Raw genomic sequence first — 21219 nt, forward strand, 5'->3', positions numbered from 1 at the left:
CTTTTTACTAAGAAGCGCTGCATCATTGCAGCAATGCACTCTGTCTCTAAGTAATGTGTAATTTTTTGCTTTAGAATTCTCTGGGACATCCTGAATGCTGCTTTATAATACTTTTCTGTATTCCAATAAGTCCTTTACTGTGAGGGTGGTGAGGCACTGGAACAGGTTGTCCAGATAGATTGTGAATGCTCCATTCCTGGCAGTGTTCTAGGGCAAGTTGGACATGGTTTAGCCTGTGGTGTCCCTGCCCAGGGCAGTGGGATTGGAACTAGATGATCTTAAGGTCCTTTCCAACCCTAACCATTCTATGATTATATGATAATAGCTACAATATTAGCTATCATAAAAAGATGAACAGGATGGTAGGTGTTTATTAGAATGATTACTTAGCTGACTATCTGTACACACAGTATATACCATACCATACATGCTGATGCAGATCACTAGTCCAAAGAATGCACTAAGAAAAGTAGAATATCAATAGTTTTCTTTTTAATTATACCCATAAGAAGACATGCTGCTGTGCTCAAGAGTATTTGTCTCTTTCCAGGATCAATTCCTTATGCTGCATAGGAACACTGTAAACTAGTGATGTCAAACAAAGAGCAATTGTGGCAAAAAAAATAAAACAAGGGAGGAGAATACCTTAATAAAAAATATTTATTGAAAACACTCTCATCAATGTTATTTGGCTGTACTAAGTAAGTAAAATGCTGAGTGTGATTGTGGCAATTAGGATGCAAACAGCTAATACCAAGAGCAGGATGATTCGGCAACATTTGGAACGCTTTTTTTCTCTCTCTTTCTTTTTTATCAAGGTATCATACCCAGGAGTATAAATATCCCCCATCCAGAATTGTAGATCGTTAGGATTTTCCTAAAAGAAAAACCAGAAAATTAACTCAGCTCCTGTTTTTGCACATAAAGTCATTAGGACATAGTCAGAAGTATTTTGGCTATCATCAGACAATGATTAATGAATTTAAGGCATCACAACACAAATGCAAAAAACTTTCACTAACATAGGTTGTGCTATGAACATACGTTGCCAGATGCTGCAAATTTTCCACTAGGGAGAATGAAAACCACACTTTTCAGCCAGAAACCAAATGTAGGACACCCGCCTTTGACTTGTGATTAAAAAATCCCAAAGAAACCATGTAGTCTTCACAAGAAGAGATGATCTATAAACACAGATCTGAGTCCCTTTCCAAAAAAAAAAGGGAACAGCAGAAAAAATGCTTACTATAGTAACCCTAAAAGGGATTTGTGCCTACCCACAGGCAGACAGGGTCCTGAATAGTGTGGATAAGGCTTGGAAAATGCACCGTATTTGATAACAGAATGATGTTATGAACAGTTGTTGAAGTGACTATATAGTGGCTAAGTGTCTCATTTGGAGCCCTTCCCTATACTAACGGGGAAGCTGACTTGTGGAGTGTTGCAGATTAAGATTTTCTCTGGCCACAGAGGTCATGTTCTGCAAAACTGCAATTCCTGGAGTCTAGCCAGATACATAGATATCTTTTCTTGATCACACTCATGTTGGTGTTATGTTTGTAGCAGAAAATACATCCATATTTACTTCTGGAATCTCACCAAAAGAACCAAGGGGGTTTCACAGTGGGTTCATGCACACCCCACATAGCAATTTGCTTTTTTTAAACAGAGGGCAAAAGTGAGTTACCTTTATTTGGCTGGCCAAGTTAGAGTGCAGTGAGTGTCTGTCATAGTCTTGCACAGTCCAGGAAGGGGCCTTTTTCTTCTCCTCCAATTCATCATCCACCTGGATATCACTATACAAGGGGTTGCTTTTGATAGTGCATTTCAGGGTGACGGGTGTAATGTGTTTCCCGAGGGCTTTGTCTATCATTTCTTTACTGACCCTGTTTGAGTCTAAGCCCGGCAACTTAGTGACATTTGGTTTTTCTCTCTGTAAGGCACAATTTTGACCAGAAGTTGGCTTTCATCTTCATTTAATTACAACACAGTCCCCCTTCCAGAATTATCATTTGTAATACAACAGAATCAAAATTACACATGCAACAATTTTTCTCATTCTGGCAAACATCTACAATGCAGTAAGGGAGCCTGACTGTTCACTCCAGGCAGATTTCTTCCTTCTGGGGAAAGCACACGGGTACAGTCTGAACATTAAGCTCTTTTGCAAATGCAAACTGATGTTATAATGCCTGCTGAAAGAAAGCCTCTGCTTTAGCAAAACAGTGCTACGGAGCATTGAGGTAGAAGATGTAATTCTGTTGGAACCCATGGGTATATGGTGCAGAAAGAGGGTTGTAAGGACAAAGCAGAATGAGCCACACGGATCATAGTGTGAAAGTGGCTTCCTTGGCTGGATCTGCACCTTTGACAGCAGGGGTGTGATTGCAGTTCTGTTCATGCTATTGAATGGTAGACCTGTGTCAGGGTGTTAGAGGACCTTCATTCAACTGAGGGAGAATTCTTAATTTGGGCACTGTCAGAGCTCAAAGGTAATTAAATATCTGAGCAGTCTCCCAGTGACAACAATTGTTAAATTGGACAATTTAGAACAAGAGCGTGGCAAGGGAGGAGGATGAACAACCCTAGTGGAATCACTTTTCTGGAGAACTCACAAGTTGCTGCTTAACACAGCATTAAGAGCCTCCTCAGAAGCCAGTAAGATATTAATCACCCTATTTTTTGATCTGTTATTGCACAGGGGAATGCAAGCAGACTTTCCAAGTCAAGCTGTTCAACATTTTGGTTCACCACAACCTTCTGTCCCTGAGACTTTAAATTAACCTGTTTCTGGTTTCCTGGTGGTGTGTCACATTCCAGAGAGACCTACTTAGAGCAGAGCCCTTGCCTTGCATTAACACCTCTCCTGTGTCTCAGGACTGTTTCTACAGAGCCATCACAGAGCAAATTCAGCTTTCTTCATTAGCAAATCCTGCTTTCCCATTCTCAGCTTTGTCCTTAGGAATTTTATATTGAGAAAAGGGAAGCCTTTGCTTCACCCGGTGTCCCTGAACACCCCAGCCCTCTCCCACCCTTAGAAATTGCTAATCACACAATAAGTGAGTGCACATAATGAACAGACAAATAAGAGGCTGGGACCTGAGAAACTTTCTTCTATGAAAGGATGTCTTTCTGAGGATATTTCATTTATATCAAGAATTCCAGCTGTTAAGGTGCCATGGGCTGGATGGACTTCAGCAGACAAAGCGCTTGCTGCTGCCACAGGCACATTCTGCTTCTCCTTCCAGTCCTTGCGATCTTACCTCCTCCCACACATGGGCTCTGAGTGCAGCTTGTATTTCACATCACCCAGTGCAAGTCCCTAAGCTGATAGCAAACTGTTGTCTTGTTCTGCTTGAGTAATTTTTGCCTTCTTCATGGGTTGGTGAAGCCACTTTCTGTGGAAGCCAGCTGCTACATGTCATCACCTACTTTATGCCTCAGTGCCTGTGATCACACACAGACGTGTGAGTCGGTCTGGGTCAGGCAGGTGTAGAAGGAAGTGAGAGGACTGGTTTCCTTCAGAAAGGAAAGGTGAAGAAATTATAACAACAGCCTTTGTCTAAGAAACATTAGGAGTAAGCATCATGCTAGCATTCTTATCGTGAAATTGTGCACAAGTGACTAAGCATGTTTCCCATCAGTAATTATCATTAGTAGGTGGGTGGATCCACAGTGCCCTTCCAGTCTATTAGTTCATAATTTCCATAAGTCATTCCTTAGGATTAACATATCTCCTGGCAATAATAGTCTTTGCATTGCAGTTACAGCTGGCACTGAAGCCCTCTGGGTTGTACTGGCCAGATTTCAGCTGAGCTGGTGTTTTTATGTAATTTCTTTCTGGCTGCATTTTATATTTTATTTTATTTATTTTATTTTAATTTATTTAAAATTTGTCATTGACCTCAATGATGCTTCCCTCAGGCTTGCTAGATAGTTGAACTTGGAGAACATTTTGTTGAAGAACGTGAACTGTCTCACCAGGGGATATTTGGTCTCCCTAGGCTAAGATGTTGTGAAAAGAATGCAGCTTGACAGTAATTTCTAAAGCTGTTTTAAATAAAATGCTCCAAATCTTGGAATAGATGGCATGAGGCAAAATTTGTTCATAAAGAGAGTGCTTTGTGGCAAAACTTTTTGCCCCTTCTGCCTGTAGTACCTTCCTTTGCACAGGCATGAAAATAGTAGAATATGGGGAGTGGGGAGAGGGGTGATGGGGGGAACAACAGGGTTTTAACATGAAAACTGGACTGGAATTTGGGGTAGGAGATAATTTACAGAAGTTTTAGAAAACAGACTTTGAAGTGCCAGGCTAATCAAGAAAATACACTCAAGTGGAGGCAAATGGTTAGTTATGAAACTTCTGTAGTTTCACAGGACAGACATCCTAGACACTAGTTTGGGGAAAGGAAACACAGAAGTCTGAAGTACATACAAAAAATACCCAAACCAACAAAAACAACAAACAAAAACACAAAAAGGCTTAGGTCCAATAAATTGTACAGAGAAAGATGAGGAAAATTGCATGAAGCATATGCACTTAGAGATGCAGAGAAACAGAAGGTTAGATAATAAAAATGTACCTGCTAGTAGTTCTAAAAGAAATCGTACTTTTTCTTTTAAGATTTAACACATCTCCCAACAATTGTTACATACTTCTATGTTTTGATTCTGATTCACGAAACAAATATTCAAAGAAAGAGGGAAGTATTGTAAATCTAGGTATACATATGCATTACAGAATTTATATGGTATACACTGTGTCTAAGAAGGCAGGGTGAATAAGGTTGGAACACATCAAATCAGAGGCAATTTATGTTACTATTTGCTGAATGGAAGAAGGGAAAAGCAAATACTCCTAGCAGCAATAGTTATGAAGAACTCTAAGAAACTGTAGATGAAATGTGTTGATGAAATACTCATTTAACAGGATGAAAAATGCTCAACTCTGCAAACATAACTGTGTTTAATGTACATATAGCTCATGAACATGAAAGCTGTTATAGTTTGGAACTGGATGATCTTTAAGGTCCCTTCCAACCCAAACCATTCTATGATTCTATGAACTCATGTTTCACTGAGAACAGTTTGTCCCTCTTCAACAGACCCAGAGAGCTGGCATGTACAAATAAAGGATTCTGTAAAAAAGCCTGAAGACCTATAGACAGTCAATGTTAGTCCCAGTTCCATCCCTGGGTCAAGATGTGCTTACTCCACATGTTTTTCTTGCTGATTATTTCATAATACACATAACATATACAAGTACATTACACTTTATATAAATTAAAAAAAATAAAATTATAACATAATCTATATTGCTAGGAAACACTTTTATCTAATTTTCCTTCACTTTATCCTTTCGTTCCTTGTTGTTCAGTTGTTGTTGTTGTTAACACTGAAACAATCTGGTTGTCTAACTGTTCTCTCCTCAGTCTGTGATAGTGACATTAAGCTAATCACCCACCAAAATTAGGACATCAGCAGTTAAGGTTAGGCCTTGGACTCAAGCCTATCTACCTCCAAGAAGAGATCAAAGAGACACCTAAACAATTAAGGAAATTTACTTCCTGGAAGTAAAATTTGTCTTTACTCCCTCCCAAGAAGAGCTAGTTTCATGTGTCCCATGGCCAGCCATGTTCTTGAGCTGCTGCAGAGGGAGGTACCCAGTGAAACTGACAAATGCTGGCAGCGGGCAGCTATGCCTTAACATTTTAATGAAGGGAGTCTTTAAGAAACTTAGGGCCACCAGATACTGCAGGATTTGTTTTGTAACAACCTCATCAATCCTAATGAAAGTGAATAGCAGGGTGATTATTATATCTGCATGTAAATTGCTTAAGATTATAACCCTCTGTTGTGTAGAAGCCTTGTAACACATCCTGGAGAGCTCTCCCAGCACTTGGAAGGGCATTTTTCTGATAGAGACCTGTTTCTAAGACAGAAAAAAGAACTGGCAGACAAAAGGCTGCCAAGTAGTAACCCAAGAATCACTGTGATAGTATACCCTGTGTAGGTATTGCTAGGTATCTGGTCAATAAAAAAAAGGTCATTTATCAGGATAAATAATTATTAGCTCTTTAGAATTTCCTAAACAAATCTGATCTCATGTGAATAGTAGTCAGAAAGGCAAGGAGTAGCTGAAGATATGTAAGTGGATCTGAGAGACAGCAGGGCAGACACCTCATGTCAGGGATTCCTGGGAATCCACAGTAAGTCCAGAGGAGCCCAGGAAGATTGGTCAGAGGGCTAAAGCACCTCTTCTATGAAGACAGGCTGAGAGAGCTGAGCTTTTTCAGCCTGGAGAAGGGTCAGGTGAGACCTTAGAGCAGCCTGCCAGCACCTAGAAGGGGTCTACAAGAAATCCGGAGAGTGGCTATTTACAGAGGCATGTAGTGACAGGACAAGGGGGAATGGCTTTAAGTTGACAGAAGAAAGATTTAGATTAGATATTCAGATATTCAGAAGAAATTCTTTACTGTGAGGGTGGTGAAACTGGCACAGGTTATCCAGAGAAGTTGTGGCTACCCCATTCCTGTCAGTGTTCATGGCCAGGTTGGGTGGGTTTTTAAGGAACTTGGTCTAGTGTAATGTGACCCTGCCCATGGCAGGGGGGTTGGTCTTTAAGGTCCCTTAGAAATCAAACTGTTGTAGGATTCTATGGTTTTATGAATGCGTAACTGAACTGAAGGGTATAAGAACTGCTTGCAAAGACGTAAGGTAGCATCAAAGCAACCTTCCAGGGAGCCACCTGACATGGATAGGAGGGAGACCACTAGATGGCTATAAACACTTAAGCTAAAGTGACAAGAATATTTAATGTAGGCATTCGTATGGACTATTTTACTTGTGCAGCACTGAGAGTACTTCTGTCCTCATAACGAATTGTTTACCCAAAGCAAGCTGTTTTATCTGTCTTCTGCATGTTGTCAGACCAAAGCTCCAGCCAACCTTGTAGCTGGGTCTGATTGAGGCAAGTTGCAGATGTCTAGGCAAGAATAAGGGAAAGAGTGGAAGTATGTAATGCACATATGAACCAGGGGATAAGAAAAGTGACTGTAACTGAGCACCTACCTTGTGCTCAGTTACCTCTTGTTCTGGTACAATGAGGAACAAGGCAGGACACAGGTATTAGCTCAGATGAGAAACCAAGAGGGGTTAGGACTAATTAGTGTGGTAACTGTAACACCCACAGGCCACAGTTTGTTCACAGTTGTGAATTCCAGAGCAAGAGCAGCATGACAAGGAACAGCGTGGTGTTCAAAAACCAAATGCTTCCTGCAGTCCTCCAGAAATAGGGGAAGAAAGGGTAAACATAAACAGGAAACAGAATCCTGAGAACTGCAGAAAATGACAAGGTAGACTACAGGGGAGTCATGCACTCTGGCTATGAGAAGCGGATGTAGGGGATTAACCATCTGGTCTATGCTGAGCGTCAAAACATATTGTGGGGCAGATAGTCCAGTAGGACCAGAGATTTTCAGGACAATCAGAAAGTGGTCATTAGCTACTCATCTGCAGGAGAAACAGTCTGTGCTTTTTATGCTGCCTTTCACAAGGAAGGACTAAGATTCCTGTACTACTTTATCGTTTGTTTTATTCAAAGTAGACGATGAAAATATAGATTAAGAAGGGAAGCTGTTCAGTTTGCCTGATACCGAAGAGGAAAGTGAGTGGGAAAAGCAGCAACTTTTTGGTCAGCAATAGGAATTGTCATTATGTCCAGTGGCTTTTCATAATGGAAATAAATTTAATATCTTATAGGTGAAGAAATCATAAGCACTTAAGTGCACTTGCATTTAAGTGGTCTCATAATGAAAGTCTGGAAGAGACCACAAGCACGCCACTGAGAAGTCACTTTACATGGGGAGCCCTGAGTAGCAATAGTTTCTTAAAAACAAAATTGATTTCTGAAGTGGGAATTTAGGCTGCTCTCAACACTTAATGACTATGGGAGTCTGTAGGTCATGCACATATGTTCTGAAATGAATTCTCCTCCCTCGCCCTTCCCCCTCTCCTCTCTCTTCCCCCCCCCCCCCCCCCCCCCCCCGTTTCCGTTTCTGAATTAACTAACTCTTAACCCCATTAGCTTTCTCATCTTAAAGCAAAACGTTATTCCTGTGCCATTAATTCTTCACTGTGCATGGTGTTTATTCTAATGTCTGGAACCCATCAGTTCTTTTTCCTTTATTTGGCTGTCAGCAAAAAGGAAAAAAGGAGGCAAGCTCATAAGGGAGAGAGAATAAGGCACAATGAATTTTATCTGGACAGCTTAAATTCGCCAGTGACTGCACTTAAAAGTATAGGTTGTGTCCTAGGTTTAACATTTATAAAACATACTGCATCGCAAACTGTATTTCTGGAAACATGGTGAGCAGAGACATTTTTTTTGAAATGGCCATCCCACGGCTGGGAACAGAATTCCAGGAAAACCCTCTTGCTAGTGGTGAAAGGCAGAGCAAAAGCCGAAAAAGCACAGGGCTCCCCACACATTTTTAATCCTCTTGCAGCTCTGCAGCCCTGGCTCGGTGACAGTGAGTGCTGTTTAACAATGGGGAGAAGGATCCCTGCTGCGGAGGAGGCTCTGTGTGTGGCTGCTTCTCTCCTGCACAAAAGAGGGGCTTAGGTGGGGTGGGGAGCGAAGCCAGCATTGCACCATACCCCATTGTTTGGACCCCGCAGGCTCCTTCCCTTGGTTAGGGCCCTGTGCATAGGAGACAACGGGTGACCATGTGTCCCCCCCGCTTCCAGCTCTCCTTGGGGAATTGCCAGAAAAGATTATACAATACCAGCAGAGGCGGCTGGAGGCACTGGGGCAGGCAGAGGGGTTTCTGGGGTGGGGAAGAGGCTAGAGAAGGTAGGCGGGAGCGGCTGAGGTGGGGCGGGTGATGGAAGCGGGTGTCAGGAGGCAGAGGACTTTTGCGTGTGGGTGAGGACGGGAACAGACCCTGGGATGGAGCAAAGAGATTTGGGGATGGGGAGAAATGTCTGAGGGGAGAAGTGCAAATGAAAGTAGCTGGGGAGGGGGGGGGGAAGGGGACGGGGGTACCTTAAGGGTCTTTCTCCCCTCCCCCTCGCAGGTCTGTGTTCCTTAGGCTCCATTTCTGGAGAAGTGGACCCCAACCATAAGGATACTGAGGATGCAGGCCCTTCTCCATACTCCACCCCCCCCTTCCCCAACTGCTTATGTACTTCTCCATCTGTTGACAAGAACCAGACCTAGGAGCTTTTGCTCATTCTAGGGGTGGGGAAAGGAGAGGGGCTCCCCGGGCAGCAGGAAAGGAGCACTGTGGAGCAGCAAGTGGGGCCCAGAGGGGTGTGAGCTGATGCAGCTGAACTGCTGCTGATCCAGACATGAACTTCTCCGCTGGCTGCAGGGCCTCCACTAGGCAGCGCACATTTACTTTTTTACCAAGAAACAGCTGCTACCTCTGCATAATAACCTGGATTAACACAGTCAGTGTGTTTCACACTGTCAACAGCTGTCTGTCAGGACAGGAAGGTCAAAGTAGAATGGGAAAAACAAGGCAAAATAAAGAGGAAGCTGTGGTGAGCTCTGTAGACATAGATACGCTTGCAAGACACTAGGAAGAATCTGTAATGCTATCTCTAATGTGCCTTTTTGTTGATTTTGAGGGATATGACCTGAATTTCAGATTTAAGTTGGTCTGGTTTTTTTCTTCAGAGAAAGTATTCTATTTGCCCCTTTAGGACAATTAATCAGTATTTGACATTCGTAGACTTTCTGGGAAATGCTGTGAAAACATTACAATGAGATGCAGAAAGCCTAACATACTGAAATAAAGTCAGCACACTGCCCTGAAGAGAATAACTCTTCTCTTGGAGCCTGATCCTCACTGAAGTCAATGAGAAAACTTGCTGATATATTAGTGATGCAGATTCAGAGATGCAGGAACCTGAATCCACATCTGAAGTCTCAAACTCATTTGTCTCCTGATCCCCAAAAAGAGAAAAACCAGGAAAAATGCTAACTTTTTTTAGACCTTACCTGTAAATAGACCCTGTTGTGCCACTGCTGCACTCCAGGTAAAGGTGCTTCTGGGAATTTTGCCAGGCTGGCTTGTAGAAAGGCAGAGTTTTTTGCTAAAGACTTCACCTCCAGTTGCAGGAATTTGTCGGGATGATTGTTGTTTGGCAAAACAGAGAAGTCCATATTTCTGTCCTGTAGAGTAATAACGAAAACAGCCCCAGCTTCTGCTTCCTGGCTGTGCACACTCTTTCTATTATTAATGATGTGAAGAAGGATACGACAGTTTCCTGAAACTGTATCTGACCCCTGTTTGGTGTCAGACTCACTTATATCATCTACCAAAGATAAAAGATTGTTTAGAAGCAGCAGAGCAGACAGGACATGTTTTTGTAAGTGCCTAGCAAAAGTTTTCAAGTTCAAGGTCCATTTTTGATAGATACGTATGTGTTCATTAAAGCTAACAGAGTACCAGTGAGTAGATGCATGAGACACTTAAATGCATACCAGCACTTCCTCAAGTGACCTGCCAAAAATGCCAAGCTTACAATACTTCAAAGTGAGCTTTTTCCCCAGAAAATTAGGAGCAGCTCCCAGCCCAAAGCAAGTCATCCTGTTCTGTGGCAGTGCTAAGAGGCTCCATTGTGCTGTCTGGATTGGTACCATTTACCATGACAGCTATGACATACACTTTGTTAGGTTCAGGGGTTTCTTTCACAGTAAATTCTTCTTGACCCTGGGAAATATTAGATTGTTTCAAGTAATTGATTACAGAAGTTTTCAGGGAATTGATTTTGCTGGCTTGAATGGTATAGTCTGAGTCCCTGTACTTTTATTATTTTATGTTGAGATTTGATATTTTCATCACAATTTTGTAAGTCTTAAGATCTTTTGACTTTCATCTAATGAGATTCTCCTTCTCATCATGACCGTTGCTTAAACCAGCAAAACCAGCATCCCTATATTTATTTTAACCTTCTTTTTCAAAACTTTGTTTTTTTTTTAGATACATTTCATTTTTGATGACACTACCACAGAGAATAGGTTTTTGAAAGCTCATTGTTTAAAGCCCAGGAAAATCTATTTTGGATCCAATTAATGCTGAGAATGAGGGCATCGCAAAAATTTAATTTTGTACTTGGGGAATCAGACCAACCTACTTTCCTTACAGAAGATTGCTGAAACTTAAAAAGAAAGTAAACCCAGGAAACTATTTTTAAAAATTTTGCTCATGTGAGACCCTAATGTACTAAATGAATACTTTCATATGCATATAATTTAAAACCTTATCATCTTAGAAAGCTCATGATTTTTTGTTGCATGTATTGGTTGGCAAATATTTTACAGCATATTTGTTAAGAATTATTAATCTTTTCACTTTCAAGCATATACTCAGAGTATTTGTGAACAGCCTCAAAAGAGGCAGTAGTGAACATGTTTCTGGGTAGACTTGCATGCTTCTGGGGAACCTGTTGCTTCATTTGGTATTCTTTCTTCCCAGAGTAATGAAGCTCTGCCAGAGTAATGAAGCTCTGCCATGAAGTTCCTGATTTAGACTTACCATAACATGATTTTCCATGTGCAGAACTTGGACAGTAAGAATTTGTGTTCTAAAGTAGCTGAGTATATACAACCAACCATGCCTTCTTTCTCATATATACCATTTCCAGCATCTTTCTGAATACAGGATTCTTCTGTGCTACTGTAACATGTGATGTGGTGTGCATCTATGTGAATTTATGTACAACACTGCTTTGGTTCATTAGCCATGACATAGGAACATAAAAAAACATCTCACCAGGTCAGACAACCCCCCAAGCACAGGATCTGAGAAAGGCAGTAAGAGATGCTGTTTAGGTAGACTCCATACACCTGGCTACTTTCTGCTGTTCATTCTCCTTTTATTCCCCCAGAAGCCACACAGGTTTTTGTGCTAGAGTGTCTCTTCACAGGCCTTTTAATTGTCTATTTATGGACTCGCTGTCCATAAATTTGTCTAATTGCTTTTCAAATCTTCTGATACTACCTCCTGTGGATGCAAGCTTCAGAATTTTATGGCCATCTGTCTAAAGGGCTTATTCTTATGTGTTTTAAATTAATTTCCATAACTAGTTGTATTGAAGATCCCCTGTGTTGTATTGCGGGTTTTTAAGAATAAAATCTTATCCATCACCTTCAGGGGTTTTTAAATCCTGACCGTGCTCATCTCAGCCTCTTTGTCTCCAATATGAAGGATCAAATTTTTCAGTATCATTTCATAAGCCACCTGGTCTGTTCCCTTGCTCATTTATTTGCCCTTTTTAACATGTTACAGTGTAATTCCATTTAATTGTTCATGAGAACACAGCAATCATATATGAATGCAATGATCAAACTGAGGGTATACCACAGCTCAAAAAATGGGAAAAGTTACGCCCTCTCTTCTAACAACATTCATCAGGTTTTGGCTTTTTTTCCTGCTGTTCTCATAGAGCTAATAACTTCAGACTACAGTAACCAATGACATTGATTTTTCTCCAACTCTGTGACTGCTAGCTACGAGTTGAGTAACTTGTAGTAGTAATTTAACTATTTTTCATAGCAATACAACCTTACATTTACCCACATAAAAGTTTATTGGCTAACATCTTGCCTAGTCAGTCAGTTTTGTGAGTTACTTACCAAATGAATCAACAGTTGGTTAACCAGAAGAGCTTAATGTCGTGTGCAGTGGTGATCTCAGTTTTTACTGTATCCCTCAAGCCATTGATGAAAATGTTGTAAACTAAACCCAGCATTACACCTTGGGGAACCATACTGCTGATTACTCACCATCCTGGAAGATGACCATTTTGTTTCCAATCCTTTAATCAGTTTTAAGCCACAAAGATTGCTCCTGCGTCCCTGTGTGAATGTAGTTTCTTGAATATCCTGTAATGTGGAACCTTGTTGATGATTTATGTGTCCACTAGATCCAGTTTGCTCAGGACACAGCTGAGGCCATGCTAACTCTCTCCCACAGTCCATACATATCCAGATGCTCAGGGACATTTTTATCAGCTATTTTGGCACCAGAAAAAGAATTCAAGACTCCCCAGTCTGTAGTTTAAGGGATGCCAGTCCCCTGGCAGCGTAGCTCTTTGAAAACAGCTTATGCACGATGTGAAGCAGTACTGCCATTTCCTAATTGCATACTTCCAGGAATCTCACATGACTGCCACCCTAGATACCTGTTGGCATCTAACATTCCTATGTTGTCTCATATTCTTCTAAATTTCCTTCAACTCAATTCAGTTTCTCTGATATCTCTGCTACAAGGAATGTACAACATGCAAGAACCCCTTCAATGTTTCAGCTGCAAAGGCCAACACTTTGCTGGGCTGGCTTCCTGGTTCTTATTTTACTATTTTTTACTAATGGTTTCTCTACAGAGCTTTTCAAATTATTTCTGAGTGCTTTTAATTTTCTGTTTACAATTGACCTGCTAGGCTTTAGGGTTTCCCTTGGTCTCCTTATTCAGGCAAACTTTCTTTAATATATTTTTAGATGAAGCAAATGGCTAGTTTTCTGTCACAATGAAAACTGAATGAAAAACCCCACCAAACAACCCAATCCTAAACCACACCCTGCAGAGCAAAGCAGAAAATCCCCTCTAGATTAAATGACAATGCAATTAAAACTTAAGTATTACTTTTCTTTAAGAAGGATATGAGAAGTGGTAACTATTGTAACTTTTGGTCACTGCCGTAGATTGCCAATGTGTATGTGTGAAGGAGTAATCCCATTGCACATGAGCCTAGCACAGACCACAGGCAACCATTTAATAAAAAAAAGGAAATAAAGTCTAAGTGGGATTTAATTAGCAGAGAGGTCTATTTTAGACCTGCAGAGCTGGAGTGAATTTCACTTTTCTTGTCAGCTGACCTTGACTGATTTGACATTTGTGGGTTGAAATTTTTACATATACATCAGGCTGGAAGGGAAATGTATTAATGCAAAGGGATTGTTGCTGAAAAGAAAGATCAAATCCAGAAAGTGAGTAAACTCCAGTAGGAATGGCTATGAGTGCAAAGGCTACTGCTGAACACAGCTGGAAAGGCTGTCTGCTGTCTCCCTGGGCTGTGGCAGAGCAGGCATGTGCATGCACACCCTGCAGCATGCCAGAGGCTGGACATATCCTCAGAATCAGAGTCATAGAATGGTTTGGGACCATGGAAGGGACCTTAAAGCTCATCCAGTTCCAACCTCCTGTCATAGGCAGGGACACCTTCCACTAGACCAGGCTGCTCAAAGCCTCTTCAAGCCTGACCTTGAACACTGCCATGGATGGAGCATTCACAGCTTCCCTGGGCAACCCATTCCAGTGCCTCACCACCCTCACAGGAAAGAATTTCTTCCTTATATCAAGTCTGAACTTCCCCTGCTTCAGTTTTAACCCATTACTCCTTGTCCTATCACTACATCCCTAATGAAGAGTCCCTCCCCAGCATCCTTATAGGCCCCTTTCAGATACTGGAAGGCTGCTATGAGGTCTTCACGCAGCCTTTTCTTCTCCAGGCCGAACAGCCCCAACTTTCTCAGCCTGTCTTCATACGGGAGGTGCTCCAAAAAAGCTATGTGGACACAAAACTGCTGCAGAACGATTCACACACATTAAATTAATAGTTTTGTACTACAAATGCTGAAGGAATCGGAGCCAGAGCTATCAGCATTATAACCTCCTGATTCCACTCATTACATTTGAAAAGAAGGTAATTTTACTGTGCAATTTCTGTCCCTGGCTCCCATCCAAAAGTCTTCTTTATGATGCCGTATAAGGGTGATGGAAGGATGATTTCAGCACAAGCTACTCTTTTCAGTATTCAACAGATACAGGAAGAACTAAAATGTACTTTCCATTTTGAGATAAATCACTTGTTCTTGCTAGTAGAATATTCAGAAACAACAGTGTAAGCATTCAGAATTGTGCAGATGGTATCACTGGCTGATAAGACTGTCCTCTGGCCCTAGTTTGGAGACATGTTTTTGCTTGATTTTTACTTGTGATTTATGTGAGAGCAGTATTACCAGGACTGGGTACTAATATGTATGAAGAAAATTTAAAATAATTGTTGTTTTTTTTGCCTGCCAACTAGAATAATTCTATTACACTTTCAAACATGTGTCTGTGACATTGAGGAGTTATGCCTCAGAGCAACTGAATTTTCTGTGCATTGAAACTTTTTAGTTATACAAAATAGCACATTCCATGACCTCAATGTTATTTTTCTTTCCTTCTTTCCTTTTCAAAAACAAGAGATACTTAATTTAAAATTATATATTAGCACATCATTAAAGTTGCAGTTTTTGGATACACAGCAATAAGATGCCAAACCAAACATTTTCACAGTAGAACTATTTGAAAGCACATACATTGATTTGAATGGGATTTAAGACTGCAGCTAGGTATTGTTCCTGGACAGGACTGTAGTCTTTACTGGGGACCTCAATTTATTAAATTGTGTAGATACCTATATCACATCTAGATAGTAGGCTCTTCGTAAAGAATTAAAAGGAACAATCACTCAAATAAAGATGCATTCCATTTTTGCTTTGTGGAGAAAATGTGATGCCTTTCAGACTCATTCTCTGGCTGTCTGACCTTCAGGATTTCATCACCCACATATTTTCAGTGTTCCTAAAGGCTTGCATGACAAAATGGAGTCAGAGGACCTACCCCTCTCCTCTTGCTTGAGGTTATAGAACTCACCTGAGAGAAGTAACTTCTCCCCCACTGAATATTGCCGTTATACACAACATTTCATCTGTCAAAACTCACACTGGCATATCCATCTGCAGCTACAGAAGGGTGCTTACATCAGGAGGTAGAAGGCACTTCTTGTAGGGCCTACAGTAGCTATACTTGCTGCAATGCAGAGCTTGAAGTACTGGGCTCCCAGACACAGATGCTCAAAAGAAGAGAAATGCAAGCAACAAAAGACGCTTTACTTTTTATTGAAAATGTAAAAATCATGTGAATCATGTACAATATTTTCTCATAAGGAAAATTTTAGCTGTTTCATAACGTTTCACAAAACTGTAAAACATTTCATTTTTATAAAGACTTTTTCATAAAACAAAGATAAAACTAAAGTAGTATTACAAAGCTATTTTCTAAATTGTCAACAGAGAACTGAAAATGTTTAACAGATTAATTCCTAGAAGTGGCAGGAGGAGGGACTCTTCGATTTGTAAATCTGCAGAAGGACACATAAAGGTATAGAGGGGCATGGGGTTGGTTTGTTTTTTTTTCTCCCAAATGTTTAAATCAAGTGACATGTTAAGAACAGTACAGATGTGGATTCATAGGATGATACAGGTTCTAGGATTGCATTCTTCTACACTACCTCAAACAGTGCAACAGTGATTCAGTGTAAATCTCTACAGTGTTTCATTGATTCAATACTTGTGTTCAAGTATGTGTCCATGAGAATGATCAAAATCTCCACTTAGCAATTTTAACTTTCTTGTTTATAATATGCTATAAATTACAGTAGATTATCCCCTTCAATGTTTCTAAATCAAATGAAATGATTTCACAATACATTCTGTAATAACCTGTTCAATAATGTTAGCTTACTCACCTCAACATCTGTTGCAAAATACACAAGATCATTCTGACTCTGAATGCCAAAAATAGAATAAAATTAAAAAGGGCTTTATTTCCATATACAACAAAACTATTCAGCTAAATTAAAATAAAAATTCAAGATAACATGACTTTGTTTTGGCAACAGAGAGACGACCCTACTGAAAATAAACATTTAAAATACTAGTTACTATTTTTTAAAAATTCTGATAAATGTATCCAAAATTGTTCATATAAAAATTAAGTACAAAAATGTCAGAGGTTAAAACAAGTTTGCTGTCTAACCAAAACAATTAAGGATGTCTGGCAGGCAAAAATAAATTAATTTGATTAAATTATATGTAATCTGATAATATTTGGTCTGAAAAAGCATGGGTGTGTGTACGTGTGTGTTTATAAATAATAAGATTGCAAAGAGCTGAGAGCCAGCCAGCCTGACAGAGGTCAACTCTTTTGTTGCATTTTTTGCGCATAAAAGTCCCTGCATGTCTCACAGCACCGCTGATACCACCTCATGTCTTGACAGAGGTTCTTCTCTCTTATCACCCTGCAGTACACAGGCCACTGGTCTCCCAGGCATTTGAACGTTAAAGCAGCTGTGAAAGAACAATAACAGCAAAGTAAAATACACATTACAGGTACATTTATCAGCGAAGAATCAGGTAGCAAACGTGACAAGGTCACCAGAAGTGAACCTGGGAAATGGAAAGGAGAACAGATATAGATATTCCACAAAAGAAAGACAAAAAAAAAAATGACTCTGGCTGTAAATATTTTCAACATTCAATTTTTTTAAAGCCAGCTTAATTTCTAAATTGGATGTAGTTACATTGAAGCTAATTGGTTTAATGTCATGCAGCTGTCTCCTCTTGAGAGGATGAAGTCCATCCTTCTGCCCTATACAGAGGCAGGTAGGGATTGAGACCAGCGCTACACGGGAGCTGCAGAGCCAGGTCCAACAAAATGAAGCGGTATCTCCAACTGAAACTGCCCTTAGCCTGAGACAGAAGTTGCCACTGGAAAAATAGGAATCCTCAGCCTGTACAATACCAAAATGGGGTTCTCAATGACTCCTACAAGGGGGATGTTTCCTTTTTAATCAGAGGCAGGTAGGGAAATGTAGGAATTAAGGCATGGAGATTGCTGTTGGTTTTCTGATCAGCTCAAGAAATCAAGTCCTTGTGTCATGTTGTCATAGATGGACACTGAACAAAACTACACGATGTCTTACATCATCTTTCTTTGTAAGTGAAATAATTTACCAAACCTTTAGTTTTGTCTGGCTTTTTTTGATCAAAGGACCAGAAACATATTGTCTAGCTACTTTGAACACTACAGATGCCACAATATGAGGCACTTTTACAAGGTTTGAAGACAGCAAGTCCCACTGTACATTTCTAACACAAATCCATATTATCTACAAAAACAAAACTTAGTGTGGAGTCAATTACCAGTTGATATGATGGCAAATATCCTTGTCCAGGCCTAAATGCACAAACGCTGTGAATTCCTTACCTTTTTCTGTTCTCTCAAAATACATTCAGAATGTTGTTGGGTGTTTTTTTATTGTCTTATGCTACATCAGCAATCTGGTTGTATCATTCTATTTTTAATCACTCTGATGGATCTTTCCACCTCCATGTCAAAGCCAGGCTATTAATCCTTACTTTCAGACCTTTCATGTCTTCACCCAGTTATTCAGGCTGCTCTGTGAGTAGTCTGTTGCTGCTTTCTAACTGGGTATCCTGGCTACTGAACTGTTCTTCAGAAAACATCTAAAATGACAAGGATATCACACTAATCTGAAAAGCCACTACTTGGTTTAACGTACCTCCTCCCATGGTTGTTATAACTATTCAGTTCTCTCTAGCAGTGATAAACATTCAGATTCAGAAGCCTGACTTCTGTTGTATGCCTGTTGTACAAAATAGGCATATTTTCATTGTGTTGTCTTCTCGTGAAGTCATCGTTCATTATCCACCTGTTTTGCTTACAAAAGCCTCTTACAGTAGTTATTATAGAAGGACCCTGGTACCAAATGCGGGTATTTTGCACATTCTGTTATTTAAACTGTAGTGCATACATGGAATTAACATGGGAGAACATAAGAAACAGACATCATCAAAAAATCATCACAAATACTTAACTGAAAAAAGGTTAATCTCACAGAAGATCTAAGTTACTCTCCTTTTTTTAATAGAAGGGAAAGAGAAAAAACTGAGTGTACTTATGAAAGAGTAGAGATGGAGTAATCCACATCAGTTTTCGTTAGCTCTATGCCCCAATCCAGAGGATCTATTCTGCATAACAGTAATGTAACTGGAGGCCAAAATAATCATATTCAAGAGAAGCACTGCACTATGTATTTTGGAGATGTTAATGTTTCTACTGGATTGGAATCTGACTCCTGCTGGATGAGGTTGACCTGCAGATTACTGACATCAATGCTTCATAATCCATTCTATGAGGGCACCATAGCCAAATCTTTTTTTTTTGTCCACTTCACATTATGTCAAATTTTAATGAATCTGAAGTTGTATTTTTTTCTGTGAAACCCTGTAATTCTCTTTAGTCTGTAACACAAAGATGCTTATAGCTCACCATAGAGAAAGCATCAGTGATAGAGCAATAACCTTTTGATTCTAAGAGATTGGTTGAACTAAGAAAGATAAATTACAAAGGGTGACCTAAAACCAATAGTGAAATAGCAAAGGAGAGGGCCATAAGCAACAGCTGTGATCTCATCCAACAAGATGAAACAGTAACTACTGCACAGAAATGTTTAAAGGTTAAAAAATTCAAAGAAAATGGGGTTCACTGACTTAACTTTAAAGAAGTATTACAACGCCGCCTGAAATGTAAGACTTGCTTTCCTTGCAGGAGTACTCTATTTGACAGGAGGGTTTCTCTTAAAAAGGGCTCTGGAAAATCAACTGGAAAGGGCATGTTGTCTTACAGCAAACCTTTGAATATTCCCTAAGTCATGCCTAAGGAGCAGATGAGCAGTGTGTGGAGCTAATAGTAAGACCATCATCAACAACCCACTAGGAAGTAACAACAGAATTAACAGTTCTGTAGTCATGCAGTAATATAACTTCTTTAAAACTGACAGCAACCTGAGTTCCTTCAGAACAGCAAATGTCTTCACGTTACTAATTTTCCTTTACACATTCTGATCCATCAGGCGTAGACTGAAGGCATTTGAACTAAAGACAAGTGGAAAGAGCTATTCTTATTTAAGGAACAAATAATGGCCTCTTTGATCTTACAAATATCATGAGAGCGTAGTCTGCCAGGCTTAAAAGAGAAAACAAAATAATTTCTTACTTTAGACGGGTTTGATAAAAGCAAGTGGAAAAATATATCTATAAAACCAAATATAATATGCTTATAACATCTTGTATAATTTCTGATGTATATAATATATACATTCTATATAAAATATGTATAAATTATATAAAATTTAAATCATATATATACACAAACATATATAATGTTTATAATCTCTCTAATATAAGCATATTTTCATTTATAGTGTTTTTATCCATAACATGGTTCTTCCTTGGATAACAAAACCCTTCATCATTTTGAGGTACAGTCTCTGATGTACACGCTGGAAAACTGAAGCAGAGAGACAAGTTTCTGCATAGAATTTACATCTCCTGAGTCCTAGCCCTCTGTTTCTAAACTAGGATAATCTTTACTCTGTGGAGAGAAAGAACTAAAAACAGATTTCCAGAGGGAATGAATCATTTTGGCTGCTTACCTAACCTGGGTGATGTTATTGTGTTAACATTAATTTTCTCATTGCAGGGGTGGAGATGACAGGGCCTGTAGGCTGCAGGCTTTTCTGAGGAAAAACATTCATTGCCATGCTTTCCTGTGATCTTGTGCATACACTGGATGACTCGAGACTGCATCCCTTTGCCACAGGTAATGGAGCACTGGAACACACAGAAGACATACATTAATTGGAAAGTTATTGCCTCTAAACATAAAGGTAAAATGCCAGACCAGATGAAATTAACGGCTGCTCCCTCTGTTGTCAGCTTTCCAAGATTTATGCTTCCATTCTGTTACCTAAATGAAAATCAATTAAAAAAGCACAAATAATTTGGAAATATTAACTGAAGGCCTGATTCAGCATCCTTCGTTATAAAAGTCCATTCTGTGGAGCCTATGATGAAATCAAAACAAAGCAATGTGCCTGAAAGCAGCAGGGCCTGTTCTCTTATATCCATATCCTAATTTACTATTAGAGGTGAAAGAGACTGAAAAAAATAAAATGCTCCGTGACACTGGTGGAGAGAAGCATTTTTAATTAAGCCATTACTCCTGCCAGTGCAGAAGTGCTCTTTCTACTGAACAGTGTATGCCTCCTGTCTTCATGTCACATCTTCATGTTTTCATGTGTATCCTACAAATGAAACACACGTGACACAAACTGACCGGCCTTTGCACAGAGAATGAGATGAGAAAATGTATCAGCTGAGTGCTGTAACGGAGGTAACATTCAAATTCAATCACAGAAACTTAATATATAAAATGAAAACTTGGACAGTGCTGTACAGATGCATACAAAACCTATTCCAAACAAACAAAATACATACTGTATTTTGTGATCACT

At 39.8% G+C, this 21219-nt stretch overlaps 2 protein-coding genes across 3 annotated transcripts in view; both read right to left on the minus strand.

The window, feature by feature from the left end:
* Positions 1–697: 697 nt before the first annotated feature.
* On the minus strand, positions 698–11626 carry MINAR2 (membrane integral NOTCH2 associated receptor 2). The gene is made up of 4 exons (XM_034073094.1): positions 11547–11626; positions 10007–10385; positions 1688–1933; positions 698–877 (listed from the first exon to the last, which is right to left on the minus strand). Exons 1-4 carry the CDS (start codon positions 11624–11626, stop codon positions 698–700), a joined length of 885 nt encoding a protein of 294 aa, XP_033928985.1.
* Positions 11627–15942: 4316 nt separating this feature from the next.
* Positions 15943–21219, minus strand: part of ADAMTS19 (ADAM metallopeptidase with thrombospondin type 1 motif 19) — a 148273-nt gene continuing 142996 nt past the window's right edge. For both annotated transcript variants that reach the window (XM_031054344.2, XM_031054343.2), the window contains exons 22-23: positions 20359–20536; positions 15943–17188 (exon numbers count right to left, since the gene is read on the minus strand). In XM_031054344.2, the coding sequence (XP_030910204.2) occupies positions 17037–17188; positions 20359–20536 (330 nt within the window). In that variant the 3' untranslated portion in view covers positions 15943–17036. The remainder of the gene's footprint in view (positions 17189–20358; positions 20537–21219) is intronic.

This window comes from Melopsittacus undulatus, chromosome Z (genome assembly GCF_012275295.1).
Source record: "Melopsittacus undulatus isolate bMelUnd1 chromosome Z, bMelUnd1.mat.Z, whole genome shotgun sequence".
Classification (NCBI taxonomy): Eukaryota; Metazoa; Chordata; class Aves; order Psittaciformes; family Psittaculidae; genus Melopsittacus; species Melopsittacus undulatus.